This window comes from Nyctereutes procyonoides, unplaced genomic scaffold (assembly GCF_905146905.1).
Source record: "Nyctereutes procyonoides isolate TBG_1078 unplaced genomic scaffold, NYPRO_anot_genome, whole genome shotgun sequence".
Classification (NCBI taxonomy): domain Eukaryota; kingdom Metazoa; phylum Chordata; class Mammalia; order Carnivora; family Canidae; genus Nyctereutes; species Nyctereutes procyonoides.
In genome coordinates this window covers 230,766-253,603 of record NW_026575031.1, presented here as the reverse complement: position 1 = coordinate 253,603, position 22,838 = coordinate 230,766, and the positions used below count along the sequence as shown (strand labels likewise).

The 22,838-nt window shown below is 42.3% G+C and overlaps 1 protein-coding gene across 1 annotated transcript; it reads right to left on the bottom strand.

Moving 5' to 3' along the window:
- Positions 1-15,989: 15,989 nt before the first annotated feature.
- LOC129504175 (ATP synthase subunit alpha, mitochondrial-like) lies at positions 15,990-20,837 on the bottom strand. Its single transcript, XM_055316748.1, is given in 3 exon segments — positions 15,990-17,086; positions 20,086-20,271; positions 20,274-20,837. Coding segments are annotated over 3 exon segments (1,659 nt in total). The 5' UTR covers positions 20,797-20,837; the 3' UTR covers positions 15,990-16,136.
- Between the last annotated feature and the right edge of the window lie 2,001 nt (positions 20,838-22,838).

Sequence of the window (22,838 nt, the reverse complement as noted above, 5' to 3'; positions counted from 1 at the left end):
TTTTGATGTGCGGTGGGATAATTTTTGGAAGTATTAATTTGCATTTTGCCATATATTTATTTCTACTTCTCCAGTTGGAGTGCATAGCCAGGCCCTTAAGAACTTCCTTGGTTCAGATATTTTTTGCAGGATAGAAATACAAATTTTGATATCAATAAGTCTTTTTTGATTTTGATAGAGTATCACTTCCACTGAATATAGTTTATGGCCTGGATGGGTAGAAAAAGAAGAGAATAGACAAACAGAGAGTTAAAAGATACTAGAGACTGGGAAGGAGATAAAAGTCACTGCAACTTGTGCTTGTTAGAAGTGGAAGGCATGGGTGATCTGTGGCAGTAGGAGGAAACAGCTCATTCATTTATTCATTTGGTTCGTATGGTTAATTTATTATTTTCTCAGGCTCAACTGCTATTCCAGATAGTTCAAGAAATAAGTTAAACTTTCTTACTGTCTTACTAACTGTCCCAACTTAGTACTTAGATGCTGGGTCTGTCCATCAACTCTGAAGTCAAATTATGGCTTCATTGGTATTACGGAATGATTATCCTTTATCACATAAACAGCAAGAGCCATATTTCTGTCTATGGATTTCCATGCAATGAGCAAAATAAAGACCATTTTTATACGTATGTTTATCTTTACTAGAAGAGAATCTCCTGAAAGGTAACATACTAAACATCTAAATTGTTCTGTTTCCCAATCCAGGCTAGAAAAATCACACCAACCATATGCTATTTTGCCACAAAGTGAAATTGCTTCCATTGACACAAATATTCCACTTGCTATAGACTCTAAAACTTTCTGATTTTCCTCTGGTTTGATACTTATTTCTAGTTGTTGGTTTGTTTGCAGGTAAATGTAGAGTCCAAGTTCCTAAATGCATAGTTCTGTGTAAGACTCAAGTTCCTAATCAAGATACTTGTTCTTTTTGAAGACCTCTTGAAACAAAGGGGAGGCTTGATGTTAATGGAGACCCACAGTCTCTTGGGAGCCCCAAACCAGAAAAGCAGGAGAGGACAGCTGTAACCACAGGCTGGAAGGGGGTAAATTTACTGTTGTCACACAGATGGTGTTGGGGGTTTTCTCTCCTAGAGAATTTATTTTCTGTGAGGATATATGAGATTGACATGACTGTTGGTGATTGCAAGGGTTTCTCAATCCAATCTCTATCATTCCAAGCAGACATGCTGTAACTTGTCCCTTTCCTGATGGCCAGGGTCCTATCCCAGCTCAGACACAGAAGGTATTTATTTATTACCAAGTAAATAAAAACCTAGGGCAATGACATGACATAATGTGGTCTCCATGCAATATATTATTATTTATATCCAGGACTGTTAATTAGCAATCTTACCTACCAGAATAGAAGCCTATGCAGTAATTAGTGTCCAGGATAATTTTGGTTAAATTTGGGAATTTCTAATACCAAAGTAGATATTATGAAAATCTTGGCCACCCCTGATATCTTTTTAGTTTTTCTCTCCTTTTCAACTTTCTTAGGGTTCTTTCTTTTTTTTTAAAGATTTTATTTATTTCTTCATGAGAATACACAGAGAGGAGAGAAAGAGAGAGAGAGAGAGAGAGAGAGAAGCAGAGGGAGAAGCAGAGGGAGAAGCAGGCTCCATGCAGGGAGCCCAATGTGGGACTTGATCCCGGGTCTCCAGGATCACGCCCTTGGCTGAACGTGGTAGTAAACCGCTGGGCCACCTGGGCTGCCCTCTTAGGGTTCTTTTCACTGTAATTTCTCTCTCTCTTCCTCTCTCCTCTTTCCCCCACTTTTCTTATTTAAAAATGCCTCATGTTTGGAAAATCTCCTTGGGCCAGGTCTCAGCTAAAGAGTTTCTCAGGGAAACCTTTTCTTTCTTTTTTTTATTATAAATTTATTTTTTATTGGTGTTCAATTTGCCAACATATAGAATAACACCCAGTGCTCATCCCGTCAAGTGCCCACCTCAGTGCCCATCACCTATTCACCCCCACCCCCCGCCCTCCTCCCCTTCCACCATCCCTAGTTCGTTTCCCAGAGTTAGGAGTCTTCATGTTCTGTCTCCCTTTCTGATATTTCCCACTCATTTTTTTTTCTCCTTTCCTCAGGGAAACCTTTTCTAATGTCCAGATTAGATTAGGAGGCTCTAGTCAAAGTATTCATAGCTCATACAATCATCAGTTTACTCATTAATTATGGTGTGAATGGAATCACGTTTATATTTTTGATGTTTGTCCTCCTCTCTGTCATTAGAGTGGATGAGGGCAGAGGCATATCTGTTTCTGTCATTGCTAGTTCCCAGGGCTGGCACATGTAGTAGGTCTCAACAGTTAATTGTTCCCTTTATTAAGGTTAAAAGAAAACAAAACACTTGGCTTTTTGTTGTTGTTGTTGTTTTTATTTGTTCTCTATTTCATCAGTTACCCCAAGTATATTTATGTACAATGCAGAATGTTAAAGCTTATCTGGAAGAGACTGTCAAAGCTTATCCAGTCCAATTCTCTGCCCTTTCCCCTTAATTTTTTTAAGCTGTTTTTTTTTAAATTTTTTATATATTTATGATAGTCACAGAGAGAGAGAGAGAGAGAGAGAGAGAGAGGCAGAGACATAGGCAGAGGGAGAAGCAGGCTCCATGCACCGGGAGCCCGACGTGGGACTCAATCCCGGGTCTCCAGGATCGGGCCCCGGGCCAAAGGCAGGCACTAAACCGCTACGCCACCCAGGGATCCCCCTCCCCTTAATTTTAAATAGGAGATCTGAAGCTCAGGTAGGTGAAGTGACTTCCACATGGTCACATCAAACACAGGTGCCAGAGGTACGACCCTCAGTCTAAGTCTTCTTCCCTGTTACATTGGTTCCTCTTCCTTACTCCTCTTTTTGTCAACCCAAGCATCTAATAAGTAAGGAGAAACTGTCCGAGATGAAGGGAATGCTTCTCTTGTATTTAGTTTAGTCCAAATATCTTTAAGCTTTCAAAGCATCATACGGGGACTTTATTTATTTATTTATTTATTTATTTATTTATTTATTTATTTAATTATTATTATTTTTAGTATTTTACATTTGGGGATGGTTTAGAAATATTTTTGAAGTATAGGAAATAGCTAAGGGATAAAGTTTTTTTCATCATTTATCATTAAAGGGCCAGGAACACATAAAGACAGCACAGCCTTGATGGTGTGACTTTTCTTTGAGTCACACTGTTATGATGGGAAGGAGGGAAAGGCAGGATAAGGGTAGTACCTGGGATGCTAGAATGATCTGATATGGAATTCATAATCCCATAGATCTCTGAGGCTGTTCTGGCTAGTAGTTAGTCTAACACAACTGAGACAATAAGTTTGTTACATAAATGGAAAGCTATTGATATAATTGGAAGAAGGCGGAGCGGCAGGGGTCCTCAACTCACCTGGCCCCACCAATTCACCTGGATAACTGTCAAACCATCCTGAAAACCTATGAATTCGACCTGAGATTTAAAGAGAATACCTGGAACGCTGCAGATAGAAGGGTTTTCCCTTCTAGCAAGGTAGGAAGGTGGAAAAAAATAAAATAAAAACGAATCAAGTGGGGGAGGGGCCGAAGAGGAGCTGGGCTATGGGGGGCGGCCAGGAGCCTCTGGGACAGGAGAGCCTAGCCCCAGAGACGCGGGAACTTTAACTCTGCACCGGATTCTTCCCGAATGGAAAGGCGCTCAGCAGGGAAACCGGGCAGAACTGCAAGAGGGGCCGCGGAGCCTCAGTCTAAGTCTTCTTCCCTGTTACATTGGTTCCTCTTCCTTACTCCTCTTTTTGTCAACCCAAGCATCTGATAAGTAAGGAGAAACTGTCCGAGATGAAGGGAATGCTTCTCTTGTATTTAGCCTCTAGTCTCCTGGAGTCTCTAACAGAGGAAGCGCAGCAGAGGGAGAGCGCCCACCCCCGGGCGACCTCAGTAAAGGGCTGGAGCCAGCGGGGCCTCGGGGAGAAGCTGGTCGGTCAGGCGGGGCTCCAGATGGAGATGTCCGTGCCCTGCTGCCTTCCCAGGAGCCATGGCCCTGGGAGTGCGATTCCAGCAGGGCAGGCTCCGGATCCCAGGGTGCTGGGAGACACAGCGGGGATCCTGCCGTCCCCTCCGGGACAGGTGGAGGTGGGGAGGGCACAGGACAGCCAGGATCACCTGCCACTGGACTCCCGGGGGATGTGGGGAAGGCATAGAACAGTGAGGATCACCTGCCACAGGGCCCCTGGAGGAGGCAGGGGTGGGGGGTGCCCAAGACAGCGAGGACTCTCCTGCCACCAGGCACCCCCGAGCTGTGCAGGTCAGTGCCCCCTGATGCCTCCGGGAGCATCTAGGCCAGTGCGGACTGGGCGCTGCAGGTGATTAGTGTGGGGAGCTGACCCCAGAGCTGGAGACCTGGCCACCGCCAGTGGTGTTGTTCTTCTTAGTGTCACCATGTCCCTGGGAGGGGCGGGGCCCCAGGGAACATAGGTCTCAGGGGTCAACAGCTCCCACTGAGCCCGGCAACCAGCGGGGGGGCGGGGCATCTCCCCAGGTGCACACCTGAAAATCAGCACAGCAGGCCCCTCCCCCAGAACCAGCTGGAAGGACAGGGGAAGAGCAAGTTCTGGACCAAGCAGCGCTGGAAAGCTCCAGGGGAAGTCAAGGGATTTACAGTATATAGAACCAGAGGGTACCCCTCCGATTTTTTTTCTTCCTTTTGCCAGTACAACTCGTTTTTATTGCAGACTGTAAATTTTCAATTTTTTCTCTCTTCCCACTTTTTACCACTTCTTCATTTTTAAGTTTTTTCCTTTTTGACTTTCATATTTCTACAATTACAGGTTCTAGATATATTTTCCACTTCTAGATTCCCCGCAACATATGCAACTTAATTTTGGGAGATATACAAGATATGTTTTTTTGTTTTGTGTTTTTTGTTTCTCTGCCTCATTTTGTTCTACAATGGCAGAAGTTAATACCTTCTAAAACATGACCCACATGCACCCAGAACCAAGTGGAATACTGTGCTGGTTCATTCTGTGAGATTATATTCTCTCTTCATTCCCATTCTGCCTCCCCCCTTTTTTTTAATCTCATTTATGTTTTGGTGGTCAATGTTGGGGCCTTCTACACGTATTGCTGGTTTATATCAATTTGGGACTGAGTATATTCTAACATACAGAACTTAATATACTCGGAACCAAGAAGATCACCCTCTAGGACCCCACAGGTAGATTACAATCTCCTTCCACTACAACTTCATCACCACCACCATCTCACAGCCCTCCTTTTTTCTTTTTTCTTTTTTTATCCCTCTTTACTTTTGCTTTTTTTCTCTTCTGTTTTTCTCTTTTCTTTTTTTTCCGCTCTTCTTCTTTGGGATTCTTTACTACTTTGTTTTAAAATTTGTTTTTCATTTTAGTGGTCCCTTTGTTTTATTTCGTTCTCATCTTTGTTTTCAATTTCTGGTCTCTGACCTCGCCAGAATCATCTAGGGTGAAATATACTTAGGTCGTGCATAATATTCTTGATGCAGCCCACTCATACAGCCATTGTGCACTAAGCAAAATGACTAGAAGAAACAACTCACCACAAAAGAAATAATCAGAAACAGTACTCTCTGCCACAGATTTACAGAATTTGGACTAAATTCAATGTCAGAGAGCCAATTCAGGAGCACAGTTATAAAGCTACTGGTGGCTCTGGAAAAAAGCATAAAGGATTCAAGAGACTTCACGACTGCAGAATTTAGATCTAATCAGGCTGAAATTAAAAATCAATTAAATGAGATGCAGTACAAACTGGAGGTCCTAACAATAAGGGTTATGAGGTAGAAGAAAGAGTGAGTGACATAGAAGACAAGTTAATGGCAAAGGAAGGGAGCCGAGGAAAAAACAGAAAAAAAACAATTAAAAGACCATGAGGAAAGGTTAAGGGAAATAAATGGCAGCCTCAAAAGGAAAACTCTACATATAATTGGGGTTCCAGAGAGTGCCGAGAGGAACAGAGGACCAGAAAGCATATTTGAACAAATCATAGCTGAGAACTTCCCTAATTTAAGGACAGAAACAGGCATTCAGATACAGGTGATAGAGAGGTTTACTCCCCACCCCAAATCAATAAAAACCATTCAACACCTCGACATTTAATAGTGAAACTTGGAAATTCCAAAGAGAAAATCCTTTAAGCAACGAGAGACAAGAGATTCCTAACTTGTGTGTGGAGAAATATTAGATTAACATCAGACCTCTCAACAGAGACCTGGCAGGCCAGAAAGGGCTGGCAGGATATATTCAGGGTCCTAAATCAGAAGAACATGCAGCCAAGGATACTATATCTAGCAAGGTTCTCATTCAGGATAGAAGGAGAGATAAAGAGCTTCCAAGATAGGCAGAAACTGAAAGAATATGTGACCACTAAGCCAGCTCTACGAGAAATATTAAGGGCAACCCTGTGATAGAACGAGGAAGCCCAAAGAAATAACCCACTAAAACAGGGAATGAATAGGTATTACAATGACACTAAATTAATATCTTTCTTTTTTTTTAATTTTATAAATTAATTTTTATTGGTGTTCAATTTACCAACATACAGAATAACACCCAGTGCTCATCCCGTCAAGTGTACCCCTCAGTGCCCGTCACCCATTCACCCCCACCCCCCGCCCTCCTCCCCCTCCACCACCCCTAGTTCATTTCCCAGAGTTAGAAGTCTTTATGTTCTGTCTCCCTTTCTGATATTTCTCACACATTTCTTCTCCCTTCCCTTATATTCCCTTTCACTATTATTCATATTCCCCAAATGAATGAGAACATACACTGTTTGTCCTTCTCCGGTTACTGTGGCCAAGTTCAAAAACGGTGTTGCCTGAGTTCTCCTCTGGGATTTTGATGGAATCTTGTCTCACATTTAGATCTTTCATCTATTTTGAGTTTATCTTTGTGTATGGTGCAAGAGAGTGGTCCAGTTTCATTCTTCTGCATGTGGATGTCCAATTTTCCCAGCACCATTTATTGAAGAGACTGTCTTTCTTCCAGTGGATCGTCTTTCCTCCTTTATCGTATATTAGTTGACCATAAAGTTCAGGGTCCACTTCTGGGTTCTCTGTTCTGTTCCATTGATCTATGTGTCTGTTTTTGTGCCAGTACCACACTGTCTTGATGACCACAGCTTTGTAGTACAACCTGAAATCTGGCATTGTGATGCCCCCAGATATGGTTTTCTTTTTTAAAATTCCCCTGGCTGTTTGGGGTCTTTTCTGATTCCACACAAATCTTAAAATAATTTGTTCTAAGTCATTTGAATGGTAAATGGTTCTCCAACCTTTTATTTTCAGGTTGTAGGTGTCCCTCTGTCTAAAATGAGTCTCTTGTAGACAGCAAATAGATGGGTCCTGCTTTTTTATCCAGTCTGAAACCCTGCGCCTTTTGATGGGGTCATTAAGCCCATTCACGTTCAGAGTTACTATTGACAGATATGAGTTTAGTGTCATCATGATATCTATTTAGTCCTTGTTTTTGTGGATTGTTCCACTGAACTTCTTCTTAAAGGGGAGTTTTAAGAGTCCCCCTTAAAATTTCTTGCAGAGCTGGTTTGGAGGTCACATATTCTTTCAGTTCCTGCCTGTCTTGGAAGCTCTTTATCTCTCCTTCCATTTTGAATGAGAGCCTTGCTGGATAAAGTATTCTTGGTTGCATGTTCTTCTCATTTAGGACCCTGAATATATCCTGCCAGCCCTTTCTGGCCTGCCAGGTCTCTGTGGAGAGGTCTGCTGTTACACTAATATTCCTCCCCATGAAAGTCAGGGACTTCTTGTCTCTTGCTGCTTTAAGGATCTTCTCTTTATCTTTGGAATTTGCAAGCTTCACTATTAGATGTCGAGGTGTTGAACGGTTTTTATTGATTTTAGGGGGGGATCTCTCTATTTCCTGGATCTGAATGCCTGTTTCCCTTCCCAGATTGGGAAAGTTTTCAGCTAGGATTTGTTCAAATACATATTCTGGCCCTCTGTCCCTTTCGGCGCCCTCGGGAACCCCAATTAAACGTAGGTTTTTCTTCCTTAGACTGTCATTTATTTGCCTTAATCTGTCTTCATGGTCCCTTAATTGATTGTCTCTTTTTTCCTCAGTTTCCCTCTTTGCCATTAACTTGTCTTCTATGTCACTCACTCGTTCTTCCACCTCGTTAACCCTCGTCGTTAGGACTTCTAGTTTGGATTGCATCTCATTCAATTGATTTTTAATTTCTGCCTGATTGGATCTAAATTCTGCAGTCATGAAGTCTCGTGAGTCCTTAATGCTTTTTTCTAGAGCCACCAGTAGCTGTAGAATAGTGCTTCTGAATTGGCTTTCTGACATTGAAGTGTAATCCAGATTTTGTAACTCTGTGGGAGAGAGGGCTGTTTCTGATTCTTTCTTTTGAGGTGAGGTTTTCCTTCTAGTCATTTTGCTCAGTGCAGAGTGGCCAAAAACAAGTTGTATTGGAACACGGGGGAGTATCACTGGTCCGTCCAGCTGGTCTTCTGGGGGAGGGGCCTGCTGTGCTGATTCTCAGGTGTTAGCACTTGGGGGAGCTGCTCTGCCCCTGCCTGCTGCAGGGCTCAGCGGGGGTTGTTTACCCCGTGGGGCCCCAGGAGGAACAGCCGCAGTGGCTATGGCAACTCTGGAAGCCTGGATTCAGCCTCCGCAGGAACTACGGGGGGAACTACGGGGCTCGGGGCTCTCGGTTCTCTGTCCGCAGGGCCTGGAGGCTCCGGGGCGGGGCCGCTGATCTGCTCAGCTCGGGGCAGGAGCGTCCTTGCTGTCCTGGGCCCTCCCGGCCTCTGCCTGTCCCGGAGGAGGCCGGATCCTGGGCTGTGTCCCGGCGCCCTGTGCTCCGGGGCCTGCGCTGGTGGATTCGCGCTCCCGCCCCGCAGCCCCCTCCGCGGAGCCGCCGCCCGAGCCCCTCCGAGCTGCTCCGGTCGGTCCCGCCGTGCGCGCTGCAGCCCTTAGGGAGCTCGGCGCACTCTCCTGCGCTCGCAGGTGTCTGTTAGTGTCCCCGGGAGCCCGAGGGCATCCCCGCCCTCCTGGGTCCTGCTCCAACTCCCTGCGGGCCCCTTTCCGCCCGCCCGGGAAGGTTGGTGCAGCTCCTGCTCCTCCGGGACGGGGCTCTCCTGTCCTGGGGACACTCGCCCCGGCCTCAGCCCGGCTCCTCGCGGGGCCCCTCCTCCTCGGAGGCCTTTTGTTTCTTTATTTCTCTTTCCCCGTCTTCCTACCTTGATAGAAGCGCGGACTCTTCTCACTGTAGCGTTCCAGCTGGTCTCTCTTTACATCTCAGGCCGAATTCGTAAATTTTCAGGATTGTTTGAAGGTTATCTAGGTAATTTGGTGGGGACAGGCGATTTGGGGACCCTGCTCTTCCGCCATCTTGCCCCTCCTCCAATATCTTTCAATAGTAACTCTGAGCATGAATAGGCTAAATGATCCCATCAAAAGATGCAGGGTTATGGACTGGATAAAAAAAGCAAAACCCATCTATTTGCTGTCTACAAGAGACTCATTTTAGACCCAAGGACACCTCCAGCCTGAAAATGAAAGGTTGGAGAACCATTTACCATTCAAATGGCCCTCAAAAGAAAGCCGAGGTAGCAATCCTCATATCAGATAAATTAAAGTTTATCTCAAAGACTGTAGTAAGAGATGAAGAGGGACACTATATCATACTTAAAGGGTCTATCCAACAAGAAAACCCAACAATCATGAATATTTATGCCTCTAAGGTGGGAGCTGCCTAATATACTAAACAATTAATAATGAAAGTAAAGACATATTTAGATAATAATACAATAATAGTAGGAGACTTCAACATGGCGCTTTCTGCAAATGACATATCTTCTAAGCACAACATCACCAAAGAAACAAGAGCTTTAAATGACACGCTGGACCAGATGGATTTCACAGATATATACAGAACTTTGCATCTGAATGCAAATGAATACACATTCTTCTCAAGTGCATATGGAACTTTCTCCAGAATAGACCACATACTGGGTCACAAATCAGGTCTCAACCGATACCAAATGATTGGGATTGTCCCCGGCATATTTTCAGACCACAATGCTTTGAAAGTAGAACTCAATCACAAGAAGAAACTTGGAAGAAGCTCAAACAAGTGGAGGTGAAAGAGCATCCTGCTGAAAGATGAATGGGTCAAATAGGAAATTGGAGAAGAATTTAAAAGATTCATGGAAACTAATGGGAATTAAGATACAACTGTTCAAAATCTTTGGGATATAGCAAAAGTAGTCCTAAGAGGGAAACACATCCCAATCAAGCATCCCTCAAGAAATTGGAAAAACTCAAATACACAGCTAACCTTGCACCTAAAGGAACTGGAGAAAGAACAGCAAATAAAACCTACACCAATCAGAAGAAGTGAGTTAATAAAGAATCAAGCAGAACTCAATGGAATAGAGATCAGAAGAACTGTAGAAGAGAGCAACAAAACCAGGAGTTGGTTCTTTGAAAGAATTAATAAGATTGATAAACCATTAGCTTCTTCTTTGCCAATTTGAATGCCTTTTATTTCTTTTTGTTCCCTGATTGCTGAGGCTAGGACTTCTAGTACTATGTTGAATAGCAGTGGTGAGAGTGGACATCCCTGTCTTGTTCCTGATCTTAGGGGAAAGGCTCCCAGTGCTTCCCCATTGAGAATGATATTTGCTGTGGGCTTTTCGTAGATGGCTTTTAAGATGTCGAGGAAAGTTCCCTCTATCCCTACACTCCGAAGAGTTTTGATCAGGAATGGATGCTGTATTTTGTCAAATGCTTTCTCTGCATCTAATGAGAGGATCATATGGTTCTTGGTTTTTCTCTTGCTGATGTGATGAATCACATTGATTGATTTACAGTGTTGAACCAGCCTTGCATCCTGGGGATAAATCCTACTTGGTCATGGTGAATAATCTTCTTAATGTATTGTTGGATCCTATTGGCTAGTATCTTGTTGAGAATTTTTGCAGTCATGTTCATCAGGGATATTGGTTTATAATTCTCTTTTTTGGTGGGGTCTTTGTCTGGTTTTGGAATTAAGGTGATGCTGGCCTCATAGAACGAGTTTGGAAGTATTCCATCTCTTTCTATCTTTCCAAACATCTTTAGTAGAATAGATACGGTTTCTTCTTTAAATGTTTGATAGAATTCCCCAGGGAAGTCATCTGACCCTGGACTTTCATGTCTTGGGAGGTTTTGATGACTACTTCAGTTTCCTCCCTTGTTATTTGCCTGTTCAGGTTTTCTATTTCTTCCTGTTCCAGTTGTGGTAGTTTGTGGTTTTCCAGAAATTGGACATCCACATTCAGAAGAATGAAACTAGACCACTCTCTTTCACCATACACAAAGATAAACTCAAAATGGATGAAAGATCTAAATGTGAGACAAGATTCCATCAAAATCCTAGAGGAGAACACAGGCAACACCCTTTTTGAACTCGGCCACAGTAACTTCTTGCAAGATACATCCATGAAGGCAAAAGAAACAAAAGCAAAAATGAACTATTGGGACTTCATCAAGATAAGAAGCTTTTGCACAGCAAAGGATACAGTCAACAAAACTAAAAGAAAACCTACAGAATGGGAGAAGATATTTGCAAATGACCTATCAGATAAAGGGCTAGATTCCAAGATCTATAAAGAACTTACTAAACTCAACAGCAAAGAAACAAACAATCCAATCATGAAATGGACAAAAGAGTGAAATAAGTCAATTGGAGAAGGACAAAACATTATATGTTCTCATTCATTTGGGGAATATAAATAATAGTGAAAGGAGAAAAAAAATCAGAAGAGAGAAGGGAGAGAAGAAGATGGGAAGAAGTAATCGGAAATAATCAGAAAAATAAGAGGAAGGACAGAACATGAAGGATACCAGATAAACATCTGGGATAGAATAACGAAAATATAGAGGAAGAGATAAGAGAGGAAGAGAGAGAGATATGAACAAGGGATAGAGGGGAAAAAAAAAAAGAAAAAGAATAAAGGTGGGGTGAAATGGAATGATAGGGCACTGATAGAGGAAGAGACTATATGACGGGATGAAGCACAAAGAGGTAGATATAGATACTAGTATGAGTGGCAAAATGACCACACGGTAAAAAATAAAAGTTTATTAGATAAAAAAAAAAAAGAGTGGGCTCAAAGAAAGAGACATTAACAGAAAAAATCTACACAAGAAAGGAAAGAATAAGTAATTGAGCACACAACACTCTGATAGAAACAAATGAAAAGAAGAAAATGAGACATACTGACAAGACAATGGAGCACTCAAAAGAAAATAGAGAAAAAATAAATATAAAGTCAAAAAAAACACACAATGAGAATCCCACACTAAAACACAAAATAAAAGATGAGAGAATGGAGAGAAAAAAGAGAAGTATGTCGAGAGGACAGAGATAGAAAAACATATCAAATAAGTAGAGAGAGAGGAATGCTCGGAGAAAAAGAGGAAAACCTACTCAGTACACTGTGTTAGAGTGAGGGAATGATGAAATATGGATGAAACAAAGAGCCACTATCTAGGAAAAACTAGAATGTGGAAAAGAGTTCCTCAAAGAGTTAAAAAAGAGATCTGTCTATACGAAAACACCAGCAATTGCAACTAGATATGAGAGATTTTCCCTTCAAAAAGAATAACAGGATAAGCTAAGTGAAAGAAATACTAATGAACAATCCAAGAGCAATACCCAAAGAGTTACTAAATAGTAGGAAGAACAAGTGAAAAACTATCAAAAAAACAAAAAAAAAAGAAAAAAAAGACTCTCAATACAAGAGTTAAAGAAGGAGGAGAGAAAGGAGATCACTCTAAAAAAGAAATGAAGTACAAACAAAAAAAAAATAAACAAAAAAGTGAAAAAAAAAAAAGTTAATGACTGGAGTAAAGAAGCAAGGTGTTATATATATACCACACACAAGTTGGATTAACAGGCATATAGGGAAAATGCACCATGACTGAATTAATTACCCACCATTTTCTTCAAACATAGGATGGAAATGGACGGTTTATGCTGTGTGAATAGTTATAGTTCAATCAGTAGGACAGGACAAACTGACTGCTATTTCAATGGTTTAATTCATTTGCGTCCCGGGTAATATACTACCTCATATTTTAACCTTTTAAAATCGCTTCTTTAATAATTTTCATTATTAAAATATTTGTTAAACTCATATATTTCACACATCCAATCTCATCCTATCTCATTTAATGTGATAACCCTGCTTTTTAGTTAATTTCTATATTACATTTGTTAACCTTATTATGTGTAACATTATTTGTAATTGTGATTATAAACTAATTGATTTCATTTCCCCATTGGTTATTCCTTATCCCTTGTTGTTACTAATACTATTATTTTCAAATTGAACCCAATAAAAAAAAAAATAACAAAACGCCCATTCTCTCCAAATAACTTTTCAACTATTACACATTCTAATAAAAACCACACTGTACACATCTTTACAATTATTTATAAAAAAATCATATCAACTATCAAAAAAAATATCCGATCATACAGTATATCTTACATCAACAATTCTTTTTACTTATAACCATTCAATTACAACTTCAACCTATAACCATATTGACTCATGTGAACCATCACTTCTTTATGTTATTAACCACTTACATAAATAATAAGTTTTATTTTTCCTCATCATCAACACCCAACTCCCACCCTACCTCCACACCAAAACATAAAAATCAAAACCACCAAACAACTCACCATATATAACCATTACCACTCAACAAACATCCCAACCATCCCATAACTATCACCAAATCTTCCTAACAACAACCTAACAACATCCCCACCCAAAAACATATAATATTAACTTTAAACAAACCAAAAAAACTAACACATATTTACGTATCATCACCACTTCCTCTTGTGATTTTCACTCTCAACCTATATGTTAATTCAATTAAAACAAACAAAAGATATCAACACCTACCCCAACAAATAACAAAAATAATTAAATCCCTCCTTCATCATCATTCAAATACTCTCTAATCAATTGCCACCCCACACAACCCCATCAAAACCAAGTTACTCGCAAAACACCTCACAATCCATGCGACTGATCGTCATACCTCACACAATCCAAATCACACCCACACACACACTACACTATTCACAATATTCACTCAGTTATTTTTATCTCTATAGATATATAGTGTGTTTTCAATCACACATGTCTCTACCACGTTACAATCAAATTAAATCTGTGTGTCACACACTGTTTGTGTTTAAGTAAACACTAAACAACATAACAAATTTTATCACATGTGTCTTGACTGTGTGTCACTTTGTGTGTGTGTGTCATTTGAACAATATAGTAACTAGTTTACAGTTATCATTGTATTGTGATAACTAGGTGATGTGAATTAATGTACAAATATAATAGTATGTGAATCGTTATTGTAGTTAGAGTGTGCACATACTGTTATACCCTGAAATAATATGTACATGTATGTTAACTGGATTTGAATAAAAATAAAAATTAACTTAAGAAATAAATAAGAAAAAATAATTAAATGATTAGTTATAGGAGTTGGTGGTTAAGGGTTAGGGTTAAAGTTAGGGATTAGGGTTAGAGTTAGGGTTAGTGTTTGGGCTAGGGTTGAAGTTATGGTATATGTCTGGAATTTTACAGTTCAGAGATGACTCCAGAAGGTTAGGGTTAAGTTAGGTGTTAGGGTTATGCTCAGGGTCAATTTTAGGTGCTAAGATTTGGGGTTAGTGGTTAGGCAGAGGGGTTAGGGTAAATGGTTATGTTAGGGTATGTAATTGGTATTTTGTAGATCAGGGGCATCACCAGAGAATAAAACCAAAATCTCTGCTGGGATCACCGTAAGGGCTAGGGTTAGAGTTAGGTTTAGGGTTTTTTTTTTTTTTCAAGTTTAGGGTATGTGCCTGATATTTTGCCATTCAGAGACGTCTCTAGAGCATTAGGGTTTGAAGTTTGGGGTTAAAGTTAGGGTTTGTTTTTGGGTTTGGGTTACTGTTGGGTTTAGGGTTAGCAGTGGGTCTGGGTTACTGTTTGGATTAGGGTTAACGTTAGGGTTCAGGTTTAGGTTAGAGTGGTTAGAGGTTGGGGTATATGCCTGGAAGTTATGTCTTTTTTTTTAAATTAATTTATTTATTTTACAGAGAGATAGGGTGGGCATGGGAGCATGGGGAGATGCAGAGGAAAGAGAGAATCCTCTATCAGACTCCCCAATGAGCATAGGATCTGACTTGGGGCTTGATTCCAGGACCCTGAGATCATGACCCAAGCCAAAACCAAGAGTTGGCTTCTTAACCTATGAGCCACCTAGGCTCATTAAAGGAAGATATAAGGATTTCTAAACATATGTATGAAAGCATGTTGGAATAGTCCGGTGCTTAACTCATTAAAGCAACACTGTGCATAAAAAAATATTCTCAGGTGTAGAATGAAGCATAATAATATGACATCCAGGAGAAAAATAAATCAATAGGAAAGGAATTTAGGAATGACATAAATAATGGCAATAATCAGAAAAGGATGTGAGGGGCACTGGGGTGGCTCAGTGGTGAGCGTCTGCTTTTGGTTCAGGTCATGATCCCAGGGTCCTTGGATCAAGTCCCACATCAGGCTCTCTGCAGGGAGCCTGCTTTTCCCTCTGCCTATGTCACTGCCTCTCTCTTTGTGTCTCAAATAAATAAATAAATAAATAAATAAATAAATAAATAAATAAATACCTAAAAAAAAAGGATGTGAAAAGCTCATCAAGGCATATAACAAATTGTTGAAAACCAATAATGAGAAAACTTTGAAGGCAGCTAGATAAAAAAGATTCATTGCATATAGAATGAGAGCAAATGAGTTCTTTTTTTTTAAAGATTTATTTTTTAAATTGTTTGAGAGAGAGAGAGACAGAGAAAGAGAGAGAGAGAGAGAGAGAGGGAGAACATATAGAAGGCAGGGGCTGGGGAAGAGGGAGATAGAGTCTTTTTTTTTTTTTTTTTTTTTTACCACCAACCAATATGGAACCTTTATTTTTAAGGTAATTTCTGTACATCTGGAGCATAAGAGTAATCCTTTTACAAATGGAACTGATTACTAGAATAAACGACGACAAAACCAAACTGGCATCTGATGTGAATCCACAGGAGTTTAAGCTTCAAATCCAGCCAAGAAGTTTGTTACAATCTCTTTCAGCTTAGCATCTGACTGTTCTGAGATCTTTCCATCGGTCCTTATATTGCCCAAGAGCGCTTGGTGCTGGCTGATAACATGAGCCAAGAAGGCATGCTCAAACTTTGTGATCTTGCTGGGCTCCAATTTATCAAGATATCCTCTTACACCAGCATAAATAACAGCCACTTGTTCTTCAATAACCATGGGAGAATATTGTCCTTGCTTCAGCAACTCAGTCAATCGCACGCCATGGCTCAAGAGCTGCTGAGTGGCAGCATCAAGGTCAGAACCGAACTGGGCAAAAGCAGCAACCTCACGATACTGAGCCAATTCCAGCTTCATGGTACCTGCCACCTGCTTCATGGCCCTGGTTTGGGCAGCAGATCCAACACGGGACACAGACAAACCGACGTTAATGGCAGGGTGGATACCTTTGTAGAACAATTCTGTTTCCAAGAAAATCTGTCCATCAGTGATGGAAATGACATTTGTTGGAATGTAAGCAGACACATCACCAGCTTGTGTTTCTATGACTGGTAAAGCAGTCAAGGAACCACCACCAAAAGAATCGTTCGTTTTGGCTGCTCTCTCTAGCAGACGGGAGTGTAGGTAGAACACATCACCAGGATAGGCTTCACGACCAGGGGGCCGGCAGAGCAGCAGAGACATCTGACGATAAGCAACAGCCTGTTTGGATAAGTCATCATAGATGATCAAAGCATGTTTGCCATTATCTCTAAAATATTCTCCCATAGAACAGCCAGAATAAGGAGCCAGGTACTGAAGTGGAGCAGCATCAGAAGCAGTAGCTGACACCACAATGGTGTACTTCATGGCATCTGCATCTGTAAGTCTCTTCACCAACTGGGCAACCGTAGATCTCTTCTGACCAATAGCAACGTAGATACAGTATAGCTTCTTTTTTTTTTATAAATTAATTTTTATTTGTGTTCAATTTACCAACATACAGAATAACACCCAGTGCTCATCCCGTCAAGTGTACCCCTCAGTGCCCGTCACCCATTCACCCCCACCCCCCACCCTCCTCCCCCTCCACCACCCCTAGTTCATTTCCCAGAGTTAGAAGTCTTTATGTTCTGTCTCCCTTTCTGATATTTCTCACACATTTCTTCTCCCTTCCCTTATATTCCCTTTCGCTATTATTCATATTCCCCAAATGAATGAGAACATACACTGTTTGTCCTTCTCCGGTTACTGTGGCCAAGTTCAAAAACGGTGTTGCCTGAGTTCTTCTCTGGGATTTTGATGGAATCTTGTCTCACATTTAGATCTTTCATCTATTTTGAGTTTATCTTTGTGTATGGTGCAAGAGAGTGGTCCAGTTTCATTCTTCTGCATGTGGATGTCCAATTTTCCCAGCACCATTTATTGAAGAGACTGTCTTTCTTCTAGTGGATCGTCTTTCCTCCTTTATCGTATATTAGTTGAGCATAAAGTTCAGGGTCCACTTCTGGGTTCTCTGTTCTGTTCCATTGATCTATATGTCTGTTTTTGTGCCAGTACCACACTGTCTTGATGAACACAGCTTTGTAGTACAACCTGAAATCTGGCATTGTGATGCCCCCAGATATGGTTTTCTTTTTTTAAAATTCCCCTGGCTGTTTGGGGTCTTTTCTGATTCCACACAAATCTTAAAATAATTTGTTCTAAGTCTCTGAAGAAAGTCCATGGTATTTTGATAGGGATTGCATTAAACGTGTAAATTGCCCTGGGTAACATTGACATTTTCACAATATTAATTCTGCCAATCCATGAGCATGGAATATTTTTCCATCTCTTTGTGTCTTCCTCAATTTCTTTCAGAAGTGTTCTGTAGTTTTTAGGGTATATTTTGAGAACCATTTGAATGGTAAATGGTTCTCCAACCTTTTATTTTCAGGTTGTAGGTGTCCTTCTGTCTAAAATGAGTCTCTTGTAGACAGCAAATAGATGGGTCCTGCTTTTTTATCCAGTCTGAAACTCTGCGCCTTTTGATGGGGTCATTAAGCCCATTCACGTTCAGAGTTACTTGAACTTCTTCTTAAAGGGGAGTTTTAAGAGTCCCCCTTAAAATTTCTTGCAGAGCTGATTTGGAGGTCACATATTCTTTCAGTTCCTGCCTGTCTTGGAAGCTCTTTATCTCTCCTTCCATTTTGAATGAGAGCCTTGCTGGATAAAGTATTCTTGGTTGCATGTTCTTCTCATTTAGGACCCTGAATATATCCTGCCAGCCCTTTCTGGCCTGCCAGGTCTCTGTGGAGAGGTCTGCTGTTACACTAATATTCCTCCCCATGAAAGTCAGGGACTTCTTGTCTCTTGCTGCTTTAAGGATCTTCTCTTTATCTTTGGAATTTGCAAGCTTCACTATTAGATGTCGAGGTGTTGAACGGTTTTTATTGATTTTAGGGGGGGATCTCTCTATTTCCTGGATCTGAATGCCTGTTTCCCTTCCCAGATTGGGAAAGTTTTCAGCTAGGATTTGTTCAAATACATATTCTGGCCCTCTGTCCCTTTCGGCGCCCTCGGGAACCCCAATTAAGCGTAGGTTTTTCTTCCTTAGACTGTCATTTATTTGCCTTAATCTGTCTTCATGGTCCCTTAATTGATTGTCTCTTTTTTCCTCAGTTTCCCTCTTTGCCATTAACTTGTCTTCTATGTCACTCACTCGTTCTTCCACCTCGTTAACCCTCGTCGTTAGGACTTCTAGTTTGGATTGCATCTCATTCAATTGATTTTTAATTTCTGCCTGATTGGATCTAAATTCTGCAGTCATGAAGTCTCGTGAGTCTTTAATGCTTTTTTCTAGAGCCACCAGTAGCTGTAGAATAGTGCTTCTGAATTGGCTTTCTGACATTGAAGTGTAATCCAGATTTTGTAACTCTGTGGGAGAGAGGGCTGTTTCTGATTCTTTCTTTTGAGGTGAGGTTTTCCTTCTAGTCATTTTGCTCAGTGCAGAGTGGCCAAAAACAAGTTGTATTGGAACACGGGGGAGTATCACTGGTCCCTCTAGCTGGTCTTCTGTGGGAGGGGCCTGTTGCGCTGATTCTCAGGTGTTAGCACTTGGGGGAGCTGCTCTGCCCCTGCCTGCTGCAGGGCTCAGCGGGGGTTGTTTACCCCGTCAGGCCCCAGGAGGAACAGTCGCAGTTGCTATGGCAACTCTGGAAGCCTGGATTCAGCCTCCGCAGGAACTACGGGGCTCGGGGCTCTCGGCTCTCCGTCCGCAGGGCCTGGAGGCTCCGGGGCGGGGCCGCTGATCTGCTCAGCTCGGGGCAGGAGCGTCTGTCCTCGCTGTCTCGGGCCCTCCCGGCCTCTGCCTGTCCCGGGGGAGGCCGGATCCTGGGCTGTGTCCCGGCGCCCTGTGCTCCGGGGCCTGCGCTGTGGGATTCGCACTCCCGCCCTGCAGCCCCCTCCGCGGAGCCGCCGCCCGAGCCCCTCCGAGCTGCTCCGGTCGGTCCCTCCGTGCGCGCTGCAGCCCTTAGGGAGCTCGGATCACTCTCCTGCGCTCGCAGGTGTCTGTTAGTGTCCCCGGGAGCCCGAGGGCATCCCCGCCCTCCTGGGTCCTGCTCCAACTCCCTGCGAGCCCCTTTCCGCCCGCCCGGGAAGGTTGGTGCAGCTCCTGCTCCTCCGGGACGGGGCTCTCCTGTCCTGGGGACACTCGCCCCGGCCTCAGCCCGGCTCTTCGCGGGGCCCCTCCCCCTCGGAGGCCTTTTGTTCCTTTATTTCTCTTTCCCCGTCTTCCTACCTTGATAGAAGCGCGAACTCTTCTCACTGTAGCATTCCAGCTGGTCTCTCTTTACATCTCAGGCCGAATTCGTAAATTTTCAGGATGGTTTGAAGGTTATCTAGGTAATTTGGTGGGGACAGGTGACCTGGGGACCCTGCTCTTCCGCCATCTTGCCCCTCCCTCAGTATAGCTTTTTCTTTTCATCAGTTCCGTCTTTGAAACGTTTCTGAGTAATGATTGTGTCAATAGCAATTGACGTTTTGCCAGTTTGCCGGTCACCAATAATCAGCTCACGCTGACCACGACCAATTGGCACCAAGCTATCCACAGCCTTGATGCCAGTCTGCATGGGTTCACGCACAGAGATTCGAGGAATGATCCCGGGGCTTTCAGGCCAACTCGCCTACGGGTCTTGGAACCAACTGGACCCTTTCCATCGATGGCATTACCAAGGGCGTCTACAACACGGCCCAATAGCTCCTCGCCAACTGGAACGTCCACAATGGCTCCTGTTCTTTTCACGATATCTCCTTCCTTAATTAGTTTATCATTTCCAAACACGACAACACCAACATTGTCAGGTTCCAAGTTCAGAGACATACCCTTTAAGCCTGAAGAAAACTCTACCATTTCTTCTGCCTGAACATTTCTCAGCCCATGTACACGGGCAATACCATCACCAATGCTTAGGACACGCCCAGTCTCTTCAAGGTCGACAGAGGTATCAGCTCCAAGAATACGCTCCTCAAGGATAGAGGACACTTCAGCAGTGCCAGTCTTCTGAAGACGAGTATTAGAGGCATGGAGGTTCCTTGCAGCAATGAAGGATGATCCCAAAGCATTTTTGAAGACCAGCCCGGCCCGCCGAGGGAGGGCGCGGGCCACGGCCGCGGCGACGCGCACGGACAGCATCTCTGCAGTTTCTCTCTGGGTGGCTCCTCCGCAGCCACAGCCTCCGGACTGACTGGGCAGGGAGATAAGAGTCTTAAGTAGATTTTGCACTGAGTTGGGAGCCCTTCATGGGGCTGATCTCATGACCCTGAGATCACTACCTGAGCCAAAACCAAGAGTCACACTCTTAGTGGACTGCACCATCCAGGTGCCCCACAAATGGCTTAAGAAACTAAATAATCTATCAATGCAATCCCTATTGAAAATACCAATAGCATCTCTCACAGAATTAGAACAAATGCTCCTAAAATTTGTATGATACCACAAAAGACCCTGAATAGCTAAAGAAATCTTTTTGTTGTTATTGTTGTTTCTTTTTTATTTAAATTCAAGTAGATGTAGATTCAGTGATTCATCAGTATAAGACTCAGTGCTCATCCCATCACGTGCCCTCCTTAATGTCCATCACCCACTTACCACATCCCCACATCTTCCTCCTCTCCAGGGACCTTCAGTTTGTTTCCTATGATTAAGAGTCTCTTATGATTTGTCTCCCTCTCTGATTTCATCTTGTTTTATTTTTTCCTCTCTTCTCCTATGATCCTGTTTTATTTCTGAAATTCCACATATGAGTGAGATCATATGATAATTGTCTTTCTTTGTTTTTTTTTAATTGCCTTTCTTTGAATGACTAATTTCACTTAGCATAATACTTACTCTAGTTTCATCCATGGTGTTGCAAATGGCAAGATTTAATTTTTTTGATGGCTGAGTAGTATTCCATTATATATTTATGCCACATCTTCTTTATCCATTCATCTGTTGATGGGCATCTGTGGGCTTTTTCCATATCTTGGCTATTGTGGATATTGCTGCTATAAGCATTGGGGTGGAGGTGCCCCTTCAGATCACTATGTTTATATCCTTTGGGGTAAATACGCTGTAGTGAGATTACTGGATCATAGGGTAGCTCTATTTTCAACTTCTTGAGGAACCTCCATACTGTTTTCCAGAGTAGCTGAACCAGTTTGCATTCCCACCAATGATGTAAGAGGGTTCCACTTTCTGCACACCCTAGCCAACATCTGTCATTTCCTGACTTGTTAATTTTAGCCATTCTGACTGGTGTGAGGTGGTATCTCATTGTGGTTTTGATTCATATTTTCCTGATGCTGAGTGGTGCTGAACTTTTTTTCATGTGTCTGTTGGCCATGTGTATGTCTTATTTAGAGAAATGTCTGTTCATGTCTTCTGCCCATTTCTTGATTGGATTATTTGTTCTTTCGGTGTTGAGTTTGATAAGTTCTTTATAGATCTGGGATACTAGCCCTTTACCTAATATATATTTGCAAATATCTTTTCCCATTTTGTTGGTTGTCTTGATTTTTTAAAAAGATTTTATTTATTTATTCATAGAGACACAGAGAGAGGGGGGCAGAGGCACAGGCAGAGGAAGAAGCAGGCTCCATGCAGGGAGCCTGATGAGGGACTTGATCCAGGGTCCCCAGAATCACACCCTGGGCTGCAGGCGGTGCTAAACCGCTGTGCCACCAGGGCTGCCTCTCGTCTTGATTTTTTCACTTGTTTCCTTTGCTGTGCAGAAGCTTTTTGTCTTGGTAAAGTCCCAATAGTTCATTTTTGCCTTTGTTTTTCTTGCCCTTGGAGATGTATCTAGTAAGAAGTTGCTGTGGCTGAGGTCCAAGAGCTTGCTTCTGTGTTCTCTAGGATTTGGATGGATGCCTGCCTCACATTTAGGTCTTTCATCAATTATGAGTATTTTTGTGTATGGTGTGAGGAAATGGTCTAGTTTCATTCTTCTGTATGTTGCTGTCCAATTTTTCCAGCACCATTTATTGAAGAGACTGTCATATTTTCAGTGGATATTCTTTCCTCCTTTGTCAAAGATTAATTGGCCATAGAGTTGAGGGCCCATTTCTGGGTTCTCTATTCTGTTCCATTGATCTATGTGTCTGTTTTTGTGCCAGTACCACACTGGCTTGATGATCACAGCTTTGTAGTACAGCTTGAAATCCGGCATTGTGATGCCCCCAGCTCTGGTTTTC